The sequence below is a fragment of the Sinohyriopsis cumingii genome, chromosome 5 (genome assembly GCF_028554795.1).
Source record: "Sinohyriopsis cumingii isolate HCF-2022 chromosome 5, ASM2855479v2, whole genome shotgun sequence".
Classification (NCBI taxonomy): Eukaryota; Metazoa; Mollusca; class Bivalvia; order Unionida; family Unionidae; genus Sinohyriopsis; species Sinohyriopsis cumingii.
In genome coordinates, this window is record NC_142965.1 from 87140861 (window position 1) to 87163173 (window position 22313).

General features: G+C 33.6%; 1 protein-coding gene across 5 annotated transcripts in view; it reads left to right on the plus strand.

Moving 5' to 3' along the window:
- The window catches only part of LOC149799678 (uncharacterized), a 258855-nt gene that overhangs the window by 192293 nt on the left and 44249 nt on the right, over positions 1-22313 (plus strand). For all 5 annotated transcript variants that reach the window (XM_089959030.1, XM_089959026.1, XM_089959027.1 and 2 more), the window contains 4 exons: positions 11622-11755; positions 11997-12119; positions 13050-13196; positions 13580-13673. In XM_089959030.1, the coding sequence (XP_089815156.1) occupies positions 11622-11755; positions 11997-12119; positions 13050-13196; positions 13580-13673 (498 nt within the window). The remainder of the gene's footprint in view (positions 1-11621; positions 11756-11996; positions 12120-13049; positions 13197-13579; positions 13674-22313) is intronic.

The following is a 22313-nucleotide window of genomic DNA, read 5'->3' on the forward strand; positions in this document are numbered from 1 at the left end:
ATATTTTATTGTTTTAGAAATATATGTATGTAGTATTATGGGGTCTTTTTATCCCGTTTCAAAGCTTTATTGAAAATAATTCCAAAATACCACAAATTTACATTGAGACTAGTGAAATAACTTGGCAAGTCAAATTAAACAATTTTATGCTACTAGAAACAGGCCTATCAAGGCATTGTTACAGTTTCAGAAAAGGGTCAGAATTTGCAAGGTGCCAGAGAGAATAGGAACCATATTAACTTTGATAGGTAGTGACAGACTTTATGGTCATGTATTTGATACCAATGCCCATCACCAACAACAAGACAGCCCAGGTTAGCTGCCTCAGCGTGACCTTGCAAAAGGCAGTTAGCTCCCCTATCCTTGGCTTGATATAGCTATTAATGTACTAAAAGTGCCATTAAAACTAACAAAAACAAAACCATCACAGAAAAAAAATTGTGGAAATGATAGGGCATCATAAGGCCAATTGGTCTAAGGCACTTGCCTTTACTGATCATTGAACATCTCACTGCTGTCCGGGGCCCCGAGTGGTCTAAAGCGCTCACCATTCTGGGTTACTGCCATCTCACCTCTGTCTGCGTGGGTTCGAGTCCAAGGCTCAGCTAGCATGGGTACGTGGGAAAGCCTGCCAGTAGCTTCTTGTGGGTCAATGGTTCTTCCCTGGGTTTTCCAGGGTTCTTCCTCCACCAGTTATACTGGCTGCCATGTATAGCCTATCTTGTGCTGAAAAATGGCATTAAACCCTAGAACAACAATAACACTGCTGTCCAGTTGTGTTTGAGCCTCAGATTTGGCCAGTGTGGTTATGCAAGAAAGCTTGCCAGTAGTTTCATGTGAGTAGGGGATTCTTCACTGGGTTTTCCCAGGTTCATACCTATTGGTTACTGGGGCCCCGAGTGGCCGAGTGGTCTAAAGCGCTCTTCGTTACGGATCACTGCCATCTCACCTCTGTCTGCGGCGGTTCGAGTCTAAGATTCAGCCAATGTGGGCATGTGAGAAAGCCTGCCAGTAGCTTCTCGTGGGTCGGTGGTTCTTTCCGGGGTTTTCCGGGTTCTTCCTCCACCATTAATACTGGCCGCCATGTATAGCCTATCGTGCTGAAAAATGGCGTTAAACCCCACAACAACAACAACAACCTATTGGTTACTAAGTATAGCCTATCATGTACTAAGACCAACAACAAATATCTTGAATAATATCCAGTTCAGCCAGACATTCCTCCCTAATGACATTAATAATAATAATAATGATAATGGATATAAAAGTAATTAGCATATAATTTAGTCAGGGAATGCATATTTGTTGTTCTTGTCATTGGGGGTGGGGCAGAATGCATACTTGGACAGTGATTTTTCCAGAGCTTGGTATAGAGCGTTGGTCCTGAAAGATGCAGATGGGATGGGATATATTGATAGTTTCAGATTCTACACATTTTTAAAACTCACCAGGGTTGATCATTATGAAGGTGTGAATGCAGATCTGCCAACCCTCTAGACTTGCATTTAGCAAAAAAGGTATAAAAATTAGTGAATTTTGAACACAATAAGTGAAATATCATACCATGACACAGTTCCATCCACTTTAATGGTCAGTACTGCATTATATGAAAATCCCAAAATATAACTAACACATTATTTACACTAATTACATATGCTAATTTTCAGCAAAAATTACACAGAACTTCACACTCTTTGTCATGATATGATGCCGTGGCATACTTGAACTTCTTCAATTGGGCTATGGTAAATTTGTTTTCAGAACAGTTCAGGCTTCTTGCCAGGTGGTTGATTTTGCTGTCTAAAATTGTTGGAAATTTTCAGAACCTTTTCACTGTCGCTGATCTCCAGCAGAGAAAGGCAGATTATGTTCAACAAAAAACCTCAATGTTTTAGCAATGGTAGCTTGCATATCTTCATTTGAAGGCTTGAAGTATTCCAGAGCTGAAATCTGCTGGGTACACTAAATTTTTCCAATTTCTATTTGCTTTTTGCTTGCAATGTGGTTTTTCACATTGTCACATGCCCCACAGGGGATCGTATCATTACTTATAATTTATCTACCATACATGTACTTATAATAATATTATTATTTAGTAGATATATGACAGATAAATTGCATGCAATGATATGAGCCCATGTGCACATTCCCAATTCTAAAATTTATGGAACACTGTGAAAACCTTTTAACTGTAGTTTAGCTTCATTATGAAATGGTATTAATCCAAAAGATGAGACATCAGACAGCTAATGATTAGTGGTGATGGCGCATGTGTAGAAAAAAATGAACTCAAGCAAATTACAGTATATGATAGTCTTTCAGTATCAAAAAAATTCCTACTCGAAAAAGCTGTCTTTAGTGTCTAAAAAAGTTATAGTTGCTATGAGTATGTCTTTTTTTTTAAAACTCCAGTTGGGCCCCAGTTTTTGTCAAAAGTATTTGTAAAACTTATTTTCAAAATATAGATTAAATACAATACAATGATTGGTACAGGGCAAACTAACAATTTGATATAGTTTTATTAACATCGCGACTAGCAGTAGAGGACCGTTATTGGCATCAATGACCACTTCTGATATCGTGACTAGCACTTAATGGGATACAAGTTATTTTCGTTCCTGATTTAAGCCGATGAGAATTGGGCAATTCATGATTGTTTGTATGTGGCATGAATTGCTATCAAGAGTAATGAAATTCACACCAAAATCTTGAGGGTTGGCAAAAGTTGTTGCTTTCTCTTGACTGAAAAAATGGTGACAGCGCAAGATGCCACCCTGATACGCAAGCAGTGTGTGTGTGTGATGACATCTTACTACTTGTACAAGCAGTGCCATATAGTTCATCATAGGATTGACTGTAATGATAAAATGCTTAATTTTTGGAATTCTCTATGATATGGAAATATTTTGAGAGCGTGACCAGTTTATGTTGAGACTTGGTCATATTCTCAGATCAAGAAGTTCCCCGTCCATGAAAGAAACTCCCTAAGGCACTATATATTAATAATATTGTGGAGTCTTGTCATAATAATGGGTCACTTCTATACCAGAGCAGTTTTCTGTGATCTTATCTTGCACATTTACAAGATTACCTAAATTCTTTTGAAAAAAATACTTTGTATGATCATGCAGTAATCTGCATGCTTATCACTTTTTTCATGATATTCAAAAAAATTTCATTTGTTGCTAGGGATGTTGGAGAGTTGAGTGAAAACTGAGCACAAAGGTTAACTTTGCAGTAATAGTGGTCTGTTAATGATTCATGTTCATTAACTGAGAGAGGTGGAAAATTAACATACAATTGTTAATTCATCAATAGATCACTATCCATACCTGTGCTTACAGGAAATCTTCCTAATTTATTAACAAACAGACTCTTCTGGAAATAAGGATTATATTGGCATATTAGGGCACTTAATCAGCTATCCTTTTAATCTGCATACCACTAGTGAGAGTTCAGGTGAGATAATTAGACCAAGGTGTCATTCTCCTCCCAGTCATATAGGTCAGTTATAAACTAATTATCATGAAATTAACTTCATTCACTACACCCATGGAGTTCTTTAGTTCTGTGTTTGTCCCTTATTTACAGCTGCAGGAAATCTATTGTTGTACAGAACTGTTCCCTTTTACCACTACTTCACTACCTTTGAGACCATGTCATTGCAGAGGAGCTCACAGTATATTTTCAGCTACAAGCCTCTTGATGGTTGCCCCAAAAATTACATTGGCTTCATGTTTTAGTATAAAATTTGTGCTGTTGCATGCAGCCATCTTAAAAAATCTAGTTATTATTACTCCTCCTGAATGGATTGTGATATCAACATGTGGTATTCACCAAGACTTCTTTTCATGTCTAGTTGGTCCTAAATGAAAATGATGTTGATATGACAACCAATACGAATTATTAAACTCTTGTTATTACATCTTTTGAATGAATGGTCATATCGGCATTGGCTTTTTACTAAAAGACTTTTTATGATGTAGCTGATCCTCAAAGAGAGAAATTGGTACCGATCTGAAATTACTATGGCCACCAGCACAGCCATCTTGAAACTTTGTCATTGCTACTCCTTCTCAATGGATGGTCACATCAACATGGAGATTTTATTGAAAGACTTCATATGATTTCTGGTTGGTGCTCCATTCAGATGGAGCCAATCTGATGTCCATTGCAGTAGCCATCTTAAAAATGTTGTTGAAGATTGCCAAACCTAGCTGAAACACTGCAAAAACACATGACATGGACTATCCTGGATGGTTATCAAAACCTTGACTTTGAATTACGAGTCAGTCACTCAACCAATCTACCAACCTTGACTTTGAATTACGAGTCAGTCACTCAACCAATCTACCAACCTTGACTTTGAATTATGAGTCAGTCACTCAACCAATCTACCAACCTGGACTTTCTGTTTGAAAAGTAAGGCAAATCTTATTTTAGCACAGAATTTATAATATCATTAGTTCTTGTTCAGCTTAGTAAATTTAAAAGAATTGTAAACAATATCTATAAATTGTTTTTTAAAAAGCAAATCAAAAATGCATAAATTGAAAATATGGTTCAAAACCAACAACATTAATAATAACAAAAGAAAAGAAACAAGGGTCTGAAAAACATGCTGGCAGAAAAAAATTTGGTATGAATTCTACAACAGTATCTTCAGAATGATAACAATGTTATTAATAATGGCAGAAAGAATGACATGAAAAACTATGCAGATATCAAAATGTTACTAAACATTATAGGGCCCCGAGTGGCCAAGTGGTCTAACGCACTCTCCGTTACGGATCACTGCCATCTCACCTCTGTCTGTGTGGGTTCGAGTCTCGGATTCAGCAAATGTGGGTATGTGAGAAAGCTTGCCAGTAGCTTCTCGTGGGTCGGTGGTTCTTTCCGGGGTTTTCTCGGGTTCTTCCTCTACCACTAATACTGGCCGCCATGTATAGCCTATCGTGTGCTGAAAAATGGCGTTAAACCCTACAACAACAACAACAACTAAATATTATATGGCACATATACTCACAAATATTTTGATTCCATCTGCAAACTGCATTGATCCTTATCTGCTATCATAAAATGCTCCAGAAGATCTGGGTTTATGCAGTTTAAGTAGAACAAACAAGACACACCCTGATCTACCCAGACATTGTGCAATTTGATAAACCTAATAAGTAGAACAAACAAGACACACCCTGATCTACCCAGACATTGTGCAGTTTGATAGACCTAATAAGTAGAACAAACAAGACACACCCTGATCTACCCAGACATTGTGCAGTTTGATAGACCTAATAAGTAGAACAAACAAGACACACCCTGATCTACCCAGACATTGTGCAATTTGATAGACCTAATAAGTAGAACAAGCAAGACATACCATGATCTACCCAAGCATTGTGCAACAACAGATTAGGATCTTGCTGTTTGCAGTATAACCCAACTTATATGAGTATATATGGCACCATAAATGAAAATGCAGTGAATTATAAAATTATATTATTCAATGGTAGATATTTTGCATCTAAATAAATTTTGTTACTCAAAGATCCTAAAGAACTGAAAGTTTTCATGTATATCTCATAGTATTTATTTTTTGTTCTGTTTTATGCAAACAATTTCAAAATGCAGACATCATTTCAGAATTCGTTAATTGACATTGTGCAATACATTTTCAATGACAAATGAGCAAGCGTATTTGCCAACCAGGGATGTGGCTGGCAATTGTCATGTGATATGTGGTTTTGGTTTGCCTTTGTGTTTTATGGCATAGTAACATGATTACTAATCATGACAATAATGATGAAAGTCTTGTGCGAATATTATGGTTTGCTCAAAATATATAACCCTTCATAAATAGATATATGTATCAAATATTTCTTGGTTAAACCAAGTATAAGTAAAAGTTCTTAAAACGATTAAGTATAACAATATTAAGAATATTATAAACCGTGCAAAATTATCAACAAAAGCATCTGGTCATGTAATATCCTCTGATAGATGCCATAGTAATGTTACTGTGGGGTTTTTTGGTGAGGTTTCGCTTGAGAGTTATTCATAGTAAAGTTAAATGTTTTTGCATTATGAACACTTGTATGCATTTATAGAAAAAAAAGATTTATGAAGATGCACCTGTAAATGGTGTGAAATAAATCAGGCCAAAAAAAATATATGCTTCTGGTCAGATGACCGTCCCTGTTTATCGTTGCTGAACCTAGCACTTTTTCGCCGTAGGGAATAATATATATATTTTTATTTTTTTAAAATTTATTTACATTATTTACCTACCTTAATTTTAAAATTAATCTTTTTTGGCCTCATACTTTATGCCTTAAATGTTGTACCTTGTTTTTGAAGCAGAATTTTGTTTTTAAACTATGGTATGACACACCATGATGAATCCCCATGCATTTTATTACATACCCTCACTCCCTCCCATTCAGACCTTGATCAAAGGGTTGTTGACCACAATATTAAAAAAAATATCACTACAATGGCAATATTTATATATTTTATCTTTGAATTCTCCTGGGGTATGGGTGGGGGGGGGGGCATCCTTGTAGAGGCCTAGAGATGGTGCTCCATCTTGTTTGTAATATGCTTATGTACCAAGTTGTTTAATTAGCTGCCAGTGGTATTGGAGGAGACAAGAGTTATAGCAGGACAGATGGAGGGTATCACAATATCTCCAAATTAAGCATGGAGATACAAATTTAAATTATTATATCTTGCAAATATCTGTGTCAAATACCATCATAAAATTTACATACTGCAATACTGTACTAATGATATGTCTAGCAGTATGTAAATAATAAGATTACAACAGGAATCCCCTTGGCTATATTGGAAAATAGGAAATTTGGTGACTTGATGTAGGTTTTTGTTTGGTTCTATTTATTTATAGCTTTATGTAAACTTCTGCATTGTCAGATTTTGCTATACTGCAGTAATTCACACTCAACATCTAGTGTCAGATTGGTCCTGACTTCCTTCTTGATTTTGGGTTTTATTTTATCTTTTGATGGATGTGTAAAAATACTGAAGGTCTCTGTTAGTGAATGTGAATTGTGTTGTTGCGAGCTATTTACAAATATTGATTGTTTGGTCACATTGAAGAGAGTGTGAGTATATACTGTTGCAAGGAAGTTTAGATTTTGCCCACAGTGTCAGTATTTATTCTAGACTGCCCTGAAGGGTTCATGCCAAGAAATCAGTCAGTCAGAAACAGTAGGTATTAAAAACTGACAAAGTGGAAAATTACTTTTATTTCTCAACTAGCCAATCAGTTCTTATCTGTGTCATATATATGATTTACAATGGCTAAGTGAGGAAAGGTATGCAGTGTTAGCCAGTACAACAATGCTCTTATGAATGGAGGACACTCTGGATGAAAAATTACACAATTGATTACTTATTTAGCTCTCACCTTGTGCTATAACATAATATATTTTTTCTATGGGAAAACCAGAAATGGATGTATCTTGTCCTAAAATTAACATTCCAGAACCTTGTAGAAATCAACATTTTTGAAAGGGACAGTGTTTGTACTGGAATTAAAATGGTTGGGTTGAGACTAATGGACAGTTTTACAGCATGCTTTGTAATATCTCTCAGTCCCAAGCCAATGCTGTTATTTTTACAGAAAGTGTTTTGGTACTACATGCTTCCATGTAAAGGAAAGTTTTATTAAGAAAGGAAACTTCACTTACACAACTGTAATTGTTGTCTCAACCATTTATGTTGCAAGACTGTATCATGTGCCCAGTGGGAAAATGAATGGAGGGATAATTGCAAGTAAATGGATTAATTAGAGGCTACAAGATCAAAGTGAACACCACTTCAAGGAGCACATGATGCAGAGGAAATCTACATTTTGAAGACAATAGTACAGGTGATAATTTGGAGGACATAATAGACCCTTGCTGAACAATTGATCAGTGAAGCTTGACACTTGAGCATTACCTAGGCAGTGTAGAGCTGGTGTGGTCATTTACCTGAGAAGTGGTTTGAGTGAAACTTGCTCCAGTTTCTTGCTGTGGATTATTACTGTATTATTTGGAGGAATGGAATCTAATGGATTTAATTTGTGCTGAGAGTAATGGGTTGTATTGACACCATTTTTATGTTGAGAAAAAGAGCAATATTTCATGCTCACCATTTAATTTGTATTGCAACATGACAAACTCTATTGTGAAGATGAATGTTTGTTTGACACCATGTTTTGATCATAACATGAACAAAACTCAGGATGGTAAGTGTATATTACATACAGGATAATGTTACTGTTTAATATATATTTATGTAAATAATATAAAACATTTGAAATATTTAATACAAGTTTTTTTCTTAGACCATAAAAAATATTTAAAAAATTATCAGTATTTTAAATCAGCAGACTAATTATTAGAAATGTAAAGTTTTATCATCAGTGTTATTTTTACAAGTTTTAGAACTTTAGTTTTAATTGGCACCTTATAGCCATTTTTACACTGAAATACCATGACAATGCTACATACATACATACATACATACATACAGACAGACAGACAACCATCCTGGGACAAACATAAATATAACTTTCCAGCCATTTTTGATGCCTATAATCACATGACTTTAGACCAGTTATTTTCCCTTTTTGTTGTGTTTACATAACCCTTAATTATCGCACATTGGGCACTGATAGAACTCTGTAACTTACTGCACACATTAACTCTCTCAGTGCATGAAATCCTGACAATTTCACCAAGGGTTATCTAGCATTTTTTAGTTTTTGTGTTAATATGTTAAACAGACTGGCTCAGGGAAGTAACAAACAATGCTTTAATTACATGTAAATTCACTCTTCATATATCACCGTGTTCATTGCCTTGCCTTGAAGTCTACTTTTTATTATCAGCATAGCTTGTAAGATTTAACAGTAATCTGGTATAAATGTGCCATTTAACTTCCCACTATTAATTTTGGAATATCTTCCTGATTTTGGTAAAATTCAAGGGAAGCTAATTGGTTCAGAGGCCAATGAGTTCCTCAGAGACCTCTCCATATTTCAACCAGTAAGTCTCATAACCAAGTCCTGATTAGACCAACATGTATTTGTCCATTATGGGTAAATCCTGGATTACATAGTTGCCATATACAGTTTATTTAGACAGTCCTCTTATAAAGGATCAGAGAGGAATGGCCAGATTTCCTGTTCCATCCAAACAATGATATGATTACACAGAACCAACCCATCCTTTTATTCTCCCCCCCCCCCAGTCTAAATATATATTACCTGCACTCTTGATCTATCTATAGGTCTGCCTGCTTGCTTGAGCTAATTTATGTGTACATTTCAAGTTGAAAGGATTTACATCACAGATGAGTCACATGCATATGGAGCTGAGTTCTACAGTCAAATTTAGTTCAGTAGAAAGTTTCTCTCAGAGACCATACTAGTGTTTTGGAGATTTTGTTTAAGTTTTGATCAGTGTCTAGGAGAGCAGAATGGGTGCTTCAGGTAAGGCATGTGCTACTTGATATTGTGAATTTCTAAGCATCAGTTTTTGGGTACTGAAATATTGCCTGGTATTTTTTACACCTCCCCCACCCCCAAAAAGAAATATTTAGGCAACAAGATCTTAATTGTATGTATCATAAATTTATTGAAGGTTATTGTAATTTGCATTTTCTTGCAGTCAAAGACCATTCATTAATTTAACAAGATCTTGCTATTCGAGAACAGCATCAGATATCATAATGTTGATGTTTTTTTATGACTGAAAGCTACTTATTGGAGAAAACCAAACTCCAGGCTTCTGAAAAATTGCCCTCTTTCTTGTGGATTTTCATTTTCTTATTAGCTGTAATCATCTTTCTTTTGAGCTTCTCAAAACTGTATGTAGGAATGCCTTGTTCAGAAAAGGGTTGGCATAGAAATCATGTGTTGAATGGAGTTTCATAATAGCATTGGTTTTCTTCAGCAGTATATTGTTTTATTTTGATGGTATGAATTCATGTAAAATTTAACTTACATTTTGGTATTAAAAAAACTAGGAATCTGGAATGGGATGTTTGGAAATTTGAAATTCTGTGATATTTGACGATGAATTGGGATTGAAGTTACACAGTTTGCTGTAAGATGTTTCAGATGAATCAAAATATTAATATTAGGCAAAAAAAAAATGTATTTCCTGCTGCACTGGTTCGAAAATAGGATATGTAGGTATTTTTTTTTATTATAACATTATATATATTATAATGATAAGTATATATAATGTACTAAGTGATTCAAATTACTGGTCAAAACTGGCTCAGTTAGATGCACAAATCAATTTTGGGAAATTTGATTTTTAAATTTAAAAAAAATAAAATATTTTTTTTCATTTTTTCAACATGGTGGGGAGAGTTGGCAATGAATAGCAAGGTTGGTCAGCTGACCAGAAACATTCGTTTTGGCCTCAATGAATAGTTTTTAAAAAATTGTTTCATCTATGTTTTCAACAACAGATTTTAAAAAAACAGTAAAATATTAAGTTAAAAAGACCTCTTAGAGATTTTAATGAAAGAGGTAATTTTCAAGAGCAATTTCAGCAAGTGGCCATTTTGATTGGAGAAAATCCATGTGCAGATTATTCAGCATAGAAACATTGCCCCTACCCTTACAAGTGGCTACAACGATATCCAAGACTTCATATATTGTTTACTCAGAAAATGAGAGTAGTATGTTCTGATTGCCATATTTGTTATTAAGAGTCATATAAATATTAATTTATTCCAGAAAGATTTAACTCCATTGAAAAAACTTGTTACAAATAAAAAGATTTTTAAAAAAAGCTGATTGCAGTTGAGTATTTTTTTTGTGTGCTATCAAATTACAATTTTTTGTCTTGCATATAAACACTCTTTTATCCCATGAAAACCTATTTACAGTTCATTCAGCTCGTATCAAATAATGTTTGCATCAGTAGCTCGAGTTTCCACAAGATCATCTTACCTTGCAGATTAAAGTACCTAATTGCTTTGTACACATGACTTCAGCATCATTTTATATCAACATATAGAGCAACACCTTATTTGATACACATTGAAAAAGTGGTACTGTATTTGTAGATGTAACGTGCCTTGTAGATCTTTCAGGAGTTGAGTATTTGTTATACAGGACTGTGCAGTTCTTGATCTCTTACGTCTCGGGTCGACAAATATTGTTTGCGTCTCTAGTTTTCTTGAAAGTATTTTAAATTTGACTTGTCTGTTTATGATAGGATTTGTCAAATCAATAGACCATATTGGTTTACCTGTGACACTGACAGCTCAGTCTTATATAGAAAAATGATGTAAATATACAACTGAGATCGTCTAATTAACAATCAGCAGTGGATACCTGGGACCATAATACATGTATGGATCTGCTTTTGTCTGGATGCAGACTAGATACCTAAAATTGAGAAGGCAAACTGATAAAATAAATCTTCTGTGGAACAATATATCTTGTATGAAAGGAATGCTATCTGAATTTCTCTAATCATCTTCACAGCTTATTTTGTAATTTTATGTTGCACAACATCCGGATATGAAAGAAATGGAATCTTATCAGTGCAATAACATTATAACTGAAAATTCCATAATCTCTCAATTTTCAGTGAATTGTGACCAGGTGGACGCCAACAAGGTTCAACGAGAGATGTATCAAGCACTAAAAGCCCGGCGTGAGGCGATGGAAGATTTACTTAAGAAAAAGACAGAGGAATTGAAGCTTCTCTGTATCAAGGAGGGGGTAGGTGTTAAATATTAATGTTGTGTACCTTAATTAAATGATAACCACCTTAATTGAATGATAACTAATAAATTTGCCCTTCTTTTCCACAAAAAAATCAGATCTTTAATTTAAAGTAGGGCAAGTTTATAACTCATTTTGGTCATTCTCGTAACCTACAGTTTATTTTTCCCCATTGTGAACAACATATATTGAGCTTTGCCAAATTTTTAAATGTCTTAATTACTTATGATTTTTGCAGGAACTAACAGGAATATTACCAGAGGAGACACCCTTAGCCCCCGGAGAGCAGCCCCCACAGATCCGCAGACGAGTTGGAACTGCTTTCTCCTTGTCAACCAAAATTGTGGATAGCGATAATGAGGTATGGGTGGTACAGAAATTGAGAAGAATTTAAGATTTCTTCTTATCATCTGTGTGCCTGATATCAATAATTGGGTATCATTATTTTAGATTTAAGTTTGTACCCAATTTGAATTTGCTGAATTTTTTTTAATATTAATGTCTTTCTTCTTTAATGCATTGAATTAGTGAAAATAATTCACTAATGATATACCAGTCACATGCCAGGTGACATGGCCATGAATTTTAATGTTTGGGATGGGCATTGCTTGCTTCTGTATTAATGACATTTTTTATTTGATTAAATTACGGTATGAATGCTTAACATTTCATTTATTATGACATAATGCTTCATTCATAATGTTCACTACTGGGATTAAGCAGTGTATTTGTTTCCTCACGTAAACAGTCTACACACCAGTTTTATTTGTTCACAATAAAACAGACAGGTGGTGTTTGTATATGTGTGTGTGTGTATGTATGTATGTATGTATGTGTGTGTATATATATATATATATATATATATATATATATATATATATATATATATATATATATATATAATGAATTGTTTAATATATGTTAGTATTGGGATTTTTTTAAAAAATTCACTCAACTTCTAAGACAGAGGAACTTGCTTAATTGCTTCACTCACTCATATCTGACATTGAGGAACTCTTTTGATCCATACACTGACTGTTTAAGATTAAAGAACCTTGCATGTTAACAGTTTAGGGAGAACACATCTCAGGATCAAAATTCACAGCAGTTCACTGTCAATAACTGATTTTAGACTATAGTACCTTCCAGAAAATTAAAGAAGCCAAACTGGATAACCAAGTAATAATTATATATGTTATTAGGAGTTTTACAGAACATGCTTATGTATAATTAAAAATTGTTTTGAAGTAATGGAGTTTAAGTATTAAAAAATGTTCCATTTTGTCTTCAGGCTGCCAACAACCTGTCAAGGTTAGAGCTTGAATATGAGCTTCAGAAGCAGATTACAAATGCAGCCATGAAATTGGCCATGGACAAGTCTGTTGCAAAAAATATGCGGAAACAGCGGAAACAGTGCCTTGTCAAGGCTCAAACCAAGGTAAGTTCAAAAGCAAATAGTAATTGAATTGGGTTATTGTAAATCTTTAATCAGTGCTGTAAGTTTGATTTCTGTAAATTGTGTAAGATATCAACATTGTGCATTATACAGTATACATTAAATTTTTAATATTGGCTGTTCAGTTGAATGACTGGTGTTGAATGGCACAATTCATTTTAGCCTTGGCAACAACTGTTAAATATGCTACTTGGTCATAAATTTAGTACATAGAAACTAGTGTAAAATTTAAAGTCATTACTTATTAAAATTTAATGATTTTATTTGGAGAATAAGATAAGATACTTGATTAAAATCAGTAACATAAGGTAATAAAGATTTCCACAATTATCTAGTGTTTGACTCTGAACATTTTACCGTTGCAGCTGAAGGAGATGGAGAAGAAGCTGAGTGAAGTTCGGAAGTCCGGTAAAAATGCTGTTCGAGTGCAGCCAAGTCCAAGTGGACCAACATTCGATGGTATGTACTGTGTCAATCCCATGGTTGATGGTTTATCTCGATCCCTTTGTGATGATACATTATTAACTAGACAGGGAAAAGGCAAACACAGACTCTCAAAATCCCATAGAGAGCAAAATTTAATTAAGCTACGGCTGAACAGAACTTTGGATGAAATTTCCACCGAACTGAGCACACCGGTGAACCAGTCATGTTATGAGATACCATCAGACTCATTATATCATTCATCATATCATTTTATACCAGAGGGCCACACGTTGGAGATTTCTGATCTTCGATCCCAGATGGAAAATGAATTTCAAACTGTATTTGATACAAGTTTTTCATCTCCGGTCAAAAAGCGAAACAAGAGAGCATCATGGCATCATACAGTGTTCGAGAAGGTGTCATCCCATATTGTGACTCCAAGCAAAGAGACAGCTGTATGACATATTAAATCAAGATGTAAAGAATTATATCAACCTGTGAACAGTGCAATACAGACCATGGTGCTAAACACTGGATGTGTTATCCCTTTTGATATTTATGATGTATATATATATTTATCCATTATATGGATCATGTTATTCGCAAAGCATGCACATTTAGTAAAATGGACCAAACTTTAGTAAAATGGACCAAGCGTGGATATAGGCATGAGCTGTACCATGAAGTAGTGTGTGACAGGAGGATTATTTCTTTCAAGTTATGTGCAAGAATCACCGATTTCATCTTAACATATACACATTTGAGCAGGCCTTTTTAATTCTGCATATCATATCTTCTACCTCTCTTACTTTACATTACCTTGACATATCATTTACATTATACAAAATTCACACATTCGAATATCATATTTTGACAGTATAAAAAATCCCTGAGGAAGAAAAGGTGACATGGAGAACCACAATTCTTGTCTAGCTCCACATGAAAGAAATACTGTAATTTGCAGTTTTCACAAGAGTAAAAATATTTGACTGGTTTGAGGAGACCATTTGATAGGTCATATTAGCTACTATGTTACGGAATCTAACATGGTCATTTTAGAAAGCAAAATTCATTGTCACCTAATTGTAGAATTATTCTGACTTTAAGACACACAAATGTAATGATTATTGAGCCCACCTTGGTGGAAGCATTTTTTAAACAGTGGTCAGTTTTTGTTTACTGATACAAGGTGGACTGGAAAAAGGTGTCTTTTGTTTTTAATAAATTAACTTTGCATTCAGTTATCAAAAGAAAGCTACCTATTTGCTTCCTCGAATTTTCATTTGAAATATTTGTGATCATGAATATTAGTTAACTGGCTGATAAATTCTTTTAATCAGCAATAGTTCCATTTTTAATAATATCCATAATATTTTAGTGACTTTAATTTACCCGATAGTCCCAGGATTTAAACTCTCATATTGATACTAAATATAGGAATCATATTCTGCAGAGGTCAGAGATGTGACAAAAAATGAAGTTTTTGTGATTGTTTTCTCTTCACAGAAGATAATGATTTCAAATCGTTTTTGAACTGCTCTCAGCATTCCTAGCACGTTTTGAACAGAACAACTTTGAAACTGGCAAAAACATGGTCTTTACAAATATTTTATGGCTGTGTTAGCACTAACAATTGCTAAAGTCACCAGTGATAATAAATGATGGTAAATTTTAAGATGGCAGTTTATTTCAATAAAAACAGTATAAATGGTAATTGAAAATGATGGGGCTTGTTCTGATCTCGGCAGAGTTTTGCCTTGAAGTTGACGTCTGTGTAACATTGTCATAGTTGTATAAATGATTTAAGGGACTATATTTCTTAAGGGACAGAATATAGAACAATGCAGAATTTTTAGCAATAAATGAATGTTCCATTTCAAAGAAAGATTAGGTTCAGGAGTTGAATCAGAGAAAGTAAATTTTTGTCAGTAATATGGACTGCATTTGAATAGGAGTCAGATTTGGACAGAAAAGTCCAAGTGCATATCTTTTCTGGGACATAAGATAACTGAACATATCAGTATTTTGAAGCCAAAAATTTGGAAAGTAATTGGGAAAGTTTAGCAACAGAATATTTTTTAATATATATTTTTAAATACTGGAATATGTCTTGCATAAAGTTGGATGTCTTACTGCTCCGGTAGAAATGTTCTTTAAATGCTGGTATCAGAAAATTGACATGCATACATTTAGTCAGTAGTTTGGAGCATAATTGTATAACTATATGTTCTATAGGTAAAGCTTTGTTATCAAAAGTCTTGCACAATTTAGTAGCAGGAAGAAAAGTGAAAACATTTCAAAACGATGCTTAGATGAAGGTCTATACCTAGCACTTTTCACAACACCTAAAAGTGACATTAAATAACTTGTAGAACATTTTGAACAAATTAAGAAAATATTTAGCACAGTGAATACTGCAAGCAGTATATTTTAAATATCATCTCAGTTCATGATTGCAGTGTTTTATCATAACATTTTTTTTCTTTTCTGGGGGGCAAAAGTATTTAAAATTTGGGAGTAACATTTACCACCTGTCTTTCATAATTACATTTAGCAATGTTACTTGTAACAAAATTGCAGTCCTTGGCTTACATTTCTACTTAGCAATAAGATTATGAACATGGCATAATGCTCAGTAACATGGCATTTATAAATATACCCATAATTTGTTTTTATATTGTGTAGTGTAAGAAATCGTCATACATAATCCTAGCTTACCTAGTGTTTGTTACATTTCTGGTCAATTCTTTTCATAATCATGCTTGCTTTATGTAAGACAATCATGTACTGCATATAATTCTGCCTCATTTTTACTAATTCCTTGCTATTGTAATCATTTCATATAATTTTCTTACTTTCATATTCATTACTCTATTATTTATGATATTTATTTTTTTGTTTGTTTGTCCATGGGCATGCTTATCTTACCACTGTAAATACACAACTCTCTCACTTTTCTTTATTTCTTAAAACATGATGCCACAATGTTCTATCTCTCTGTCTGCATTTCTCTCTCTCTCACCTGTGGCATTTTTCAGCAGAAGGAGTTCTGTAAACCTTCAACTGATTGTTTTAATTTTTTTATATGTTGAAATGAAAACAGTTTTTTTATTATATTAAAATTAAATCATCAGATCACAAAGGTTGTAAATACTGTTGAGTTGCACATTTATCTTGACATTGGAATCAGAAGGACTTGGGAGGGCACTGAAGTATATCTCCATTTTGTCTTTAATAATGGGTTGGTGTTTTATGCTTTTGAGTTCTTCAAAAGAGGACAGTGTCACTTGTGGTATAGAATTTTGATACACTTATGAATATTGTATGGGCATTTAGATAATGTGACTTGTTTAATCTCAGCAAGTTAAAATTTGGGTTATCATCATCATCATCATCATCATCATCATCACAGTACAGGCAGCAAGTATGATTTCAAAATTGACCAGTTAATTACAGAATCGACCAATACATTGAGTACTATAGTTGTATCAATTGTTCAAATCTGTCTCAAAGGGAGACAACCTCATTTTGTCTCAGATTTTTTTTCCCCATGTTCTGCTTTTTGTTTTGTTCCATTTGTCAATGATTTTGCTTTCTTTTTAATCCTCAGTTTGGTTGTGTAACAGATGGTTGTGTTCTCTGTAATTGTGATGTTTATTTTGTGTTTTTTTTTTATTTCCTCTGACTACTTCGCTTTGCAGATTTTTCAGAATTATAATTAAATTTGTTGTGGATATAATCTCCTTTCTATTTTGATCTCAAAGAATTCTTTTTAAAAAGATGTCCACTTGTTTTTGTCTAATCTTGTATGCCTGATTCTAACATTTACTCCAGTTAATGTGAGAAATTCATTCAATTTATAATTTGTAATGGAGGAGATATCATATACATCTTACATTTTGCAGTTTAAAAAAAACTGTAAACATGGGAATACTACGTTGTTGCTTTTAGAAAATACTCAGAATTATTAACTATATTTTTTTAATGTGAAAGTTTTGAAATTTTTCATAATTCAATTTCATGTTTTCTCTTTTCTTCAGGTAACCATATTGATATTAAGTATATATTCTTAAAGATGTCTTTTTGTAATTTAGATTCGGATTACCTCATTAAAATGAATAGAAATTCATCAGAGGAAAATGGCCTAGTTCTGAATATGTAATAAATATATTTATTACTTTCTAAGAATTTTCTTGTGATTCATAATGACGTTTGGATCAAGATATTTGATCGTTAATATAACTATTTCCCAGTATGGTTTACAAATTTGCTTTAAAATTTCATTTATTCTCTGAGTAAAAAATAATAAGCTTTGAAAGAAAATCATGATGTCCCTTAATGTTTCACTTTTATTAAGAATAAAATCGATGGATTTGGTTTGAAAATTCAGTAGGTAAAACCTGGCAAAACAATCCCATCTATAGCCAGGTTTTCTCAGCAGTCTTGTCATTTATATCATGCCCAATAAGACTGACCTGATACTATTTCAGCTATATGGCTACCTTTAAAACAGCCATAGTTTTTGGTGCAGATAGTTTTCATTTTAGCCCAGATTAACTGTATACTAAGCCTTAGCCTAGAAAACTCTTAGATTATAAACTGCAGCATACATATACTTTGGGCTATACAAATAGTGTGAAGTCACTATTTTTTGTATGGCACCAGTTTTTGTAGATCTAATGCTACAAACCATGATTTTGACTAATTGAACTGTAATGTTTCTATGGAAACAGTAATACCCCATCCCCATTCCATGAAATGAAATATCAACAAAACCAGAAAAATTGGTTCCCATAAAAGGAAATGAATTTACTGTATTTTTATTTTTTTACTCGGGCATGAAGATTATTGGAATATTCTTACAGACAATTCCAATCAAATTTGACATCTGATTAGTTATAGATTGCACTTGAGCCAACCAGATATCAGGATTTTGATCCAAGTCAGTTTTTGTGGGAATGCTTTAGAAAGACCTTATTTACGGTGAAAGTCTCATTTGTGATTGGTGGCTATTCTATTCCTCTGGCATGTACATACTAATTTATTCACATGATAAAATGTTGCTATGTTGTCCAGTCATGTTAACCAGCAGTAAGTTAATCAAGTTACTCCAATTTGATGAGTTTGAGCAGTGAGTTACTCCAATTTGATGAGTTTGAGCAGTAAGTTACTCCAATTTGATGAGTTTGAGCAGTGAGTTACTTCAGTTTGATGAGCTGAATCTATGTTTGATTTGTCCAGCTTACCCATTTTTTCCACCTTCCGTCTCTCCTGGACATAACCTTCAGTCTCTCTCTTGTATCAAGAAAAATGTGAGGAACCTTTTTATCATATTTGAATGGGATGAAGAATGAAACAAACATCACTTAGCTAAAATGGACATAATGCTATTGATTGTTTTAAAAATTATATTTGAATCTGATATAATCTTTTGTTGACTTGAAAAATGTGCTACATGTGTAGATTTGGTGCAGTTATTTTTATTGAAGTTAAATATGATTGAGTATGTTTGATGGCTAACATGCATACACATAATACCAAACACTGTTCATATAACTCCATCGTCACATTTAGCAACATTTTTTGGAGAAAAGAAAGTGCTGAATCGCATTCATTGACTTCTGGAACTTGAATAGTTTAGAGAGATGTTTGTTTTAACAGGACATCTCAATGTTTTGTCTTCATTCTGGATTCCTTCCACACTGAAGATCTCACATGACAGTTTTGTTATAAAGAATTTTGATGCACAAGAGATTGGTGGTTGTGCGAAGATGCAGGTTTGGTATAATTCAACCATGATTTGTAAACTTCCATTTATATTTATTTTTCATGTCCTTTTTGGGGTGTTTGGACAGTGGTTAAAATCAAGATCTCCAGCATGGTGATCTAATATGGAGACCTTTTGGAACAAAACTTCTGAGTGGCACTGTATAGCCAAGTTTGTGCTGATGTGCTATTAAACCCGATAGATATATAAATCAGATAATAGAACATTTGCATGTCATACTAGGTAGAATTGTTGCTAGTACATATTTTTTTTGAATGATGTTTTTCCACTTCATAAAAAGCTGTAATTTAATGAATGAATTAAAAGTAAGTAGATTACGACCACTGGTCCTGTGCCTTATTTTCAACCTCATTGATCCTCTCTTCCATAAGTCAGACAGAGAATTCAAGAAAAGTGGAATCATTAAACGATTTTTATTTTGTGAATTTTGACCAAAGAGAGGTGTGTGTGCATATGTTTGTATTATGTAGAATATGGTGCTTTCACTTTTAAGTAATAGAACTTTAAGGTTTTTGCATGAACTGGATTAGAAGAATAGAAAGTCTTGGTTCAAAACTGGACATGATACAAAGTATTCTCATAGTTTTTGCTTTTAAATGACAATAAATTAGTCATGATAAATTAAACATATATTATGCTTACATTTAGCATTGCATGAAACTTGCTTTCTTCCCTTTATTGTTATCCTGCCAGTGGCAGTGTTCACTTTTCTCCAAAAAGAAAATACAGAAATCTTCTAGATTTAACACCATGGTGGATTTAAATGGAGAATAAAAAAATTTGTTGGGTGACATTATTCACCATAACACAAAAAAAAATGCAATTTTTTTAGTGGTTGGTTTAATTTTATGGATAAGCCATACCCTGAAAATAAAATATTTAATTCACAATGAATATTTGCAGTTATACTGTAATTAATAACAAACCACTGGCAGGGTTAAGCATTGTCAGTGGTATGCATGCTTAAGCTCTTCTTTTCTTCAATGCTGTGGGTCTTGCTGCATGATAATAACTCCTTTCTGATTCAGACACGATTGTAAGCATGTATAGTATATATAAATTAGCACAATATATGCTAAAAATGCATGCATTTACACACACACACACATGTGTATCAAAAGTCTGTTCATCTATTGCATAACAGATACAAGAAGTTCATAACCAGGTAAAAGAAGTAACTCTGTGCGTTGTGAATAAAGGTAACTAATTAGGCCCAGTAATATCTTGAATGAAAAGGGTCCTTGTCGGTTACTCTGAAATTATGTGCTTTTTTATATAAACAGTGTTGAGACTCTTTATAAATGTCAATAAAAAACACAAAAGCTGATTTTGTACGCAATCTTCAGTAACAGAAAGACATGATCTCTTTTAAACGATGATTCTCTCCTGTTGCTACAGTAGCTGATATGTAACTGAGCAAATGTTAAATTTTTACATCTAGTATGTAATATGTACATGACTGGATATGCAAGCTCTCAGTTTTAATTTAACTTTTTTGATTTATTTGAGGACACTAACATAAGTATAGATCCTGTGTTTGCCTTTTGTCTTTGAAAATGATAGCATGTTTTGGAAACAAATTCTGGTTTTGTTAGTATATATCTCAAGTTGACTTAAAGTATACCTGTAGCTGAAATTAGTTTCTCGGAATTGGTCTGACCGATGACGTTTATGATATTATTGCCTTTTTCCAAGGAAACTGTTCTTCAGGAGTGCGGTCTGGTGGGTATTGTGCCCACACCTTTATCTGAGATCCAAAACCCCACCAGATAAGAACGGTGCCAATGGCGATGACAGTAAATGATTTAGTATATCATAATATCAAATCATATGATGTCGATGCATGGTAGTTGTGTCTGCTGAAACCGGTGTTATAACTGTAGCCAGGTATCCCTAGTGAAGGGGAAATGTCTACTGCTTTAAAATAAAATATCATAGTTATCTAATTGGAACTTCAGGATTTATTATATTTAACTGGGGGGTGTGTGTGTGTGTGTGTGTGTGTATATATATATATATATATATATATATATATATATATATATATATATAGTCAAGGGGCCTGGATAGCTTAGTAAATGTACCCTCACTTTGCACCACTGTAGCCCAGAGGTTTATCCCCAGTTTTGAATTGCCAGATAGTTAATCATCTTGTTGGAATAGCAATTTATGTATGAAAAAATCTAAACCTTTATTAAGACAAAAACTTATATTGAAAGTAGGAATTTTCACTATTTACTGAAAATTTGTATGAACATTGGATGAAAAACAATTGAAGTTATATATGTTTGAATTGTTTTGGGTTCATTAGCAATCATAAAGGTACATTTACTTTACAGGCATGTCAGGCATTAAGTTTTAACATGCTACATCCTGTTTTGTCCCATAATATTCACAGCAGCTGATTAAGTTATCATTTTTAGGGGTATAAGGGTTTATATGAAATACGCGCATCAAGTATTGATTTCTGTTGCACATTCAATACATATATGATCAAACATGTAAATGAAGACATAATAATGACTGAATATTTAATATTAGAGAGACAGAGAGAGAGAGACCCACACACCAAATACCTGTTTAAAAATGAAACCAGCCTAATTTTAGCATTTATGAGTATATGGCTTACTCCTAGGAAACTTGACAGGCAATATCAATAGAAATCAAGCCATGGTTGGTTGTAATCTGTTAACTGGTCAGATGAGCTACATCAGGCTTTTCTCATTTTCAGCAGAATATTTATTTGCTTATCCAAGGCTGCCAGTTTCCCCAAAGTTGTTTGTTTCCTCCACCTAAAAAGACCAATTGACTTCTGTTGTAATTGATTGATTTGTGAATTAGTGATTGTTTATCAGAGCACATAGGCACTTTAATGGCTATTGCAA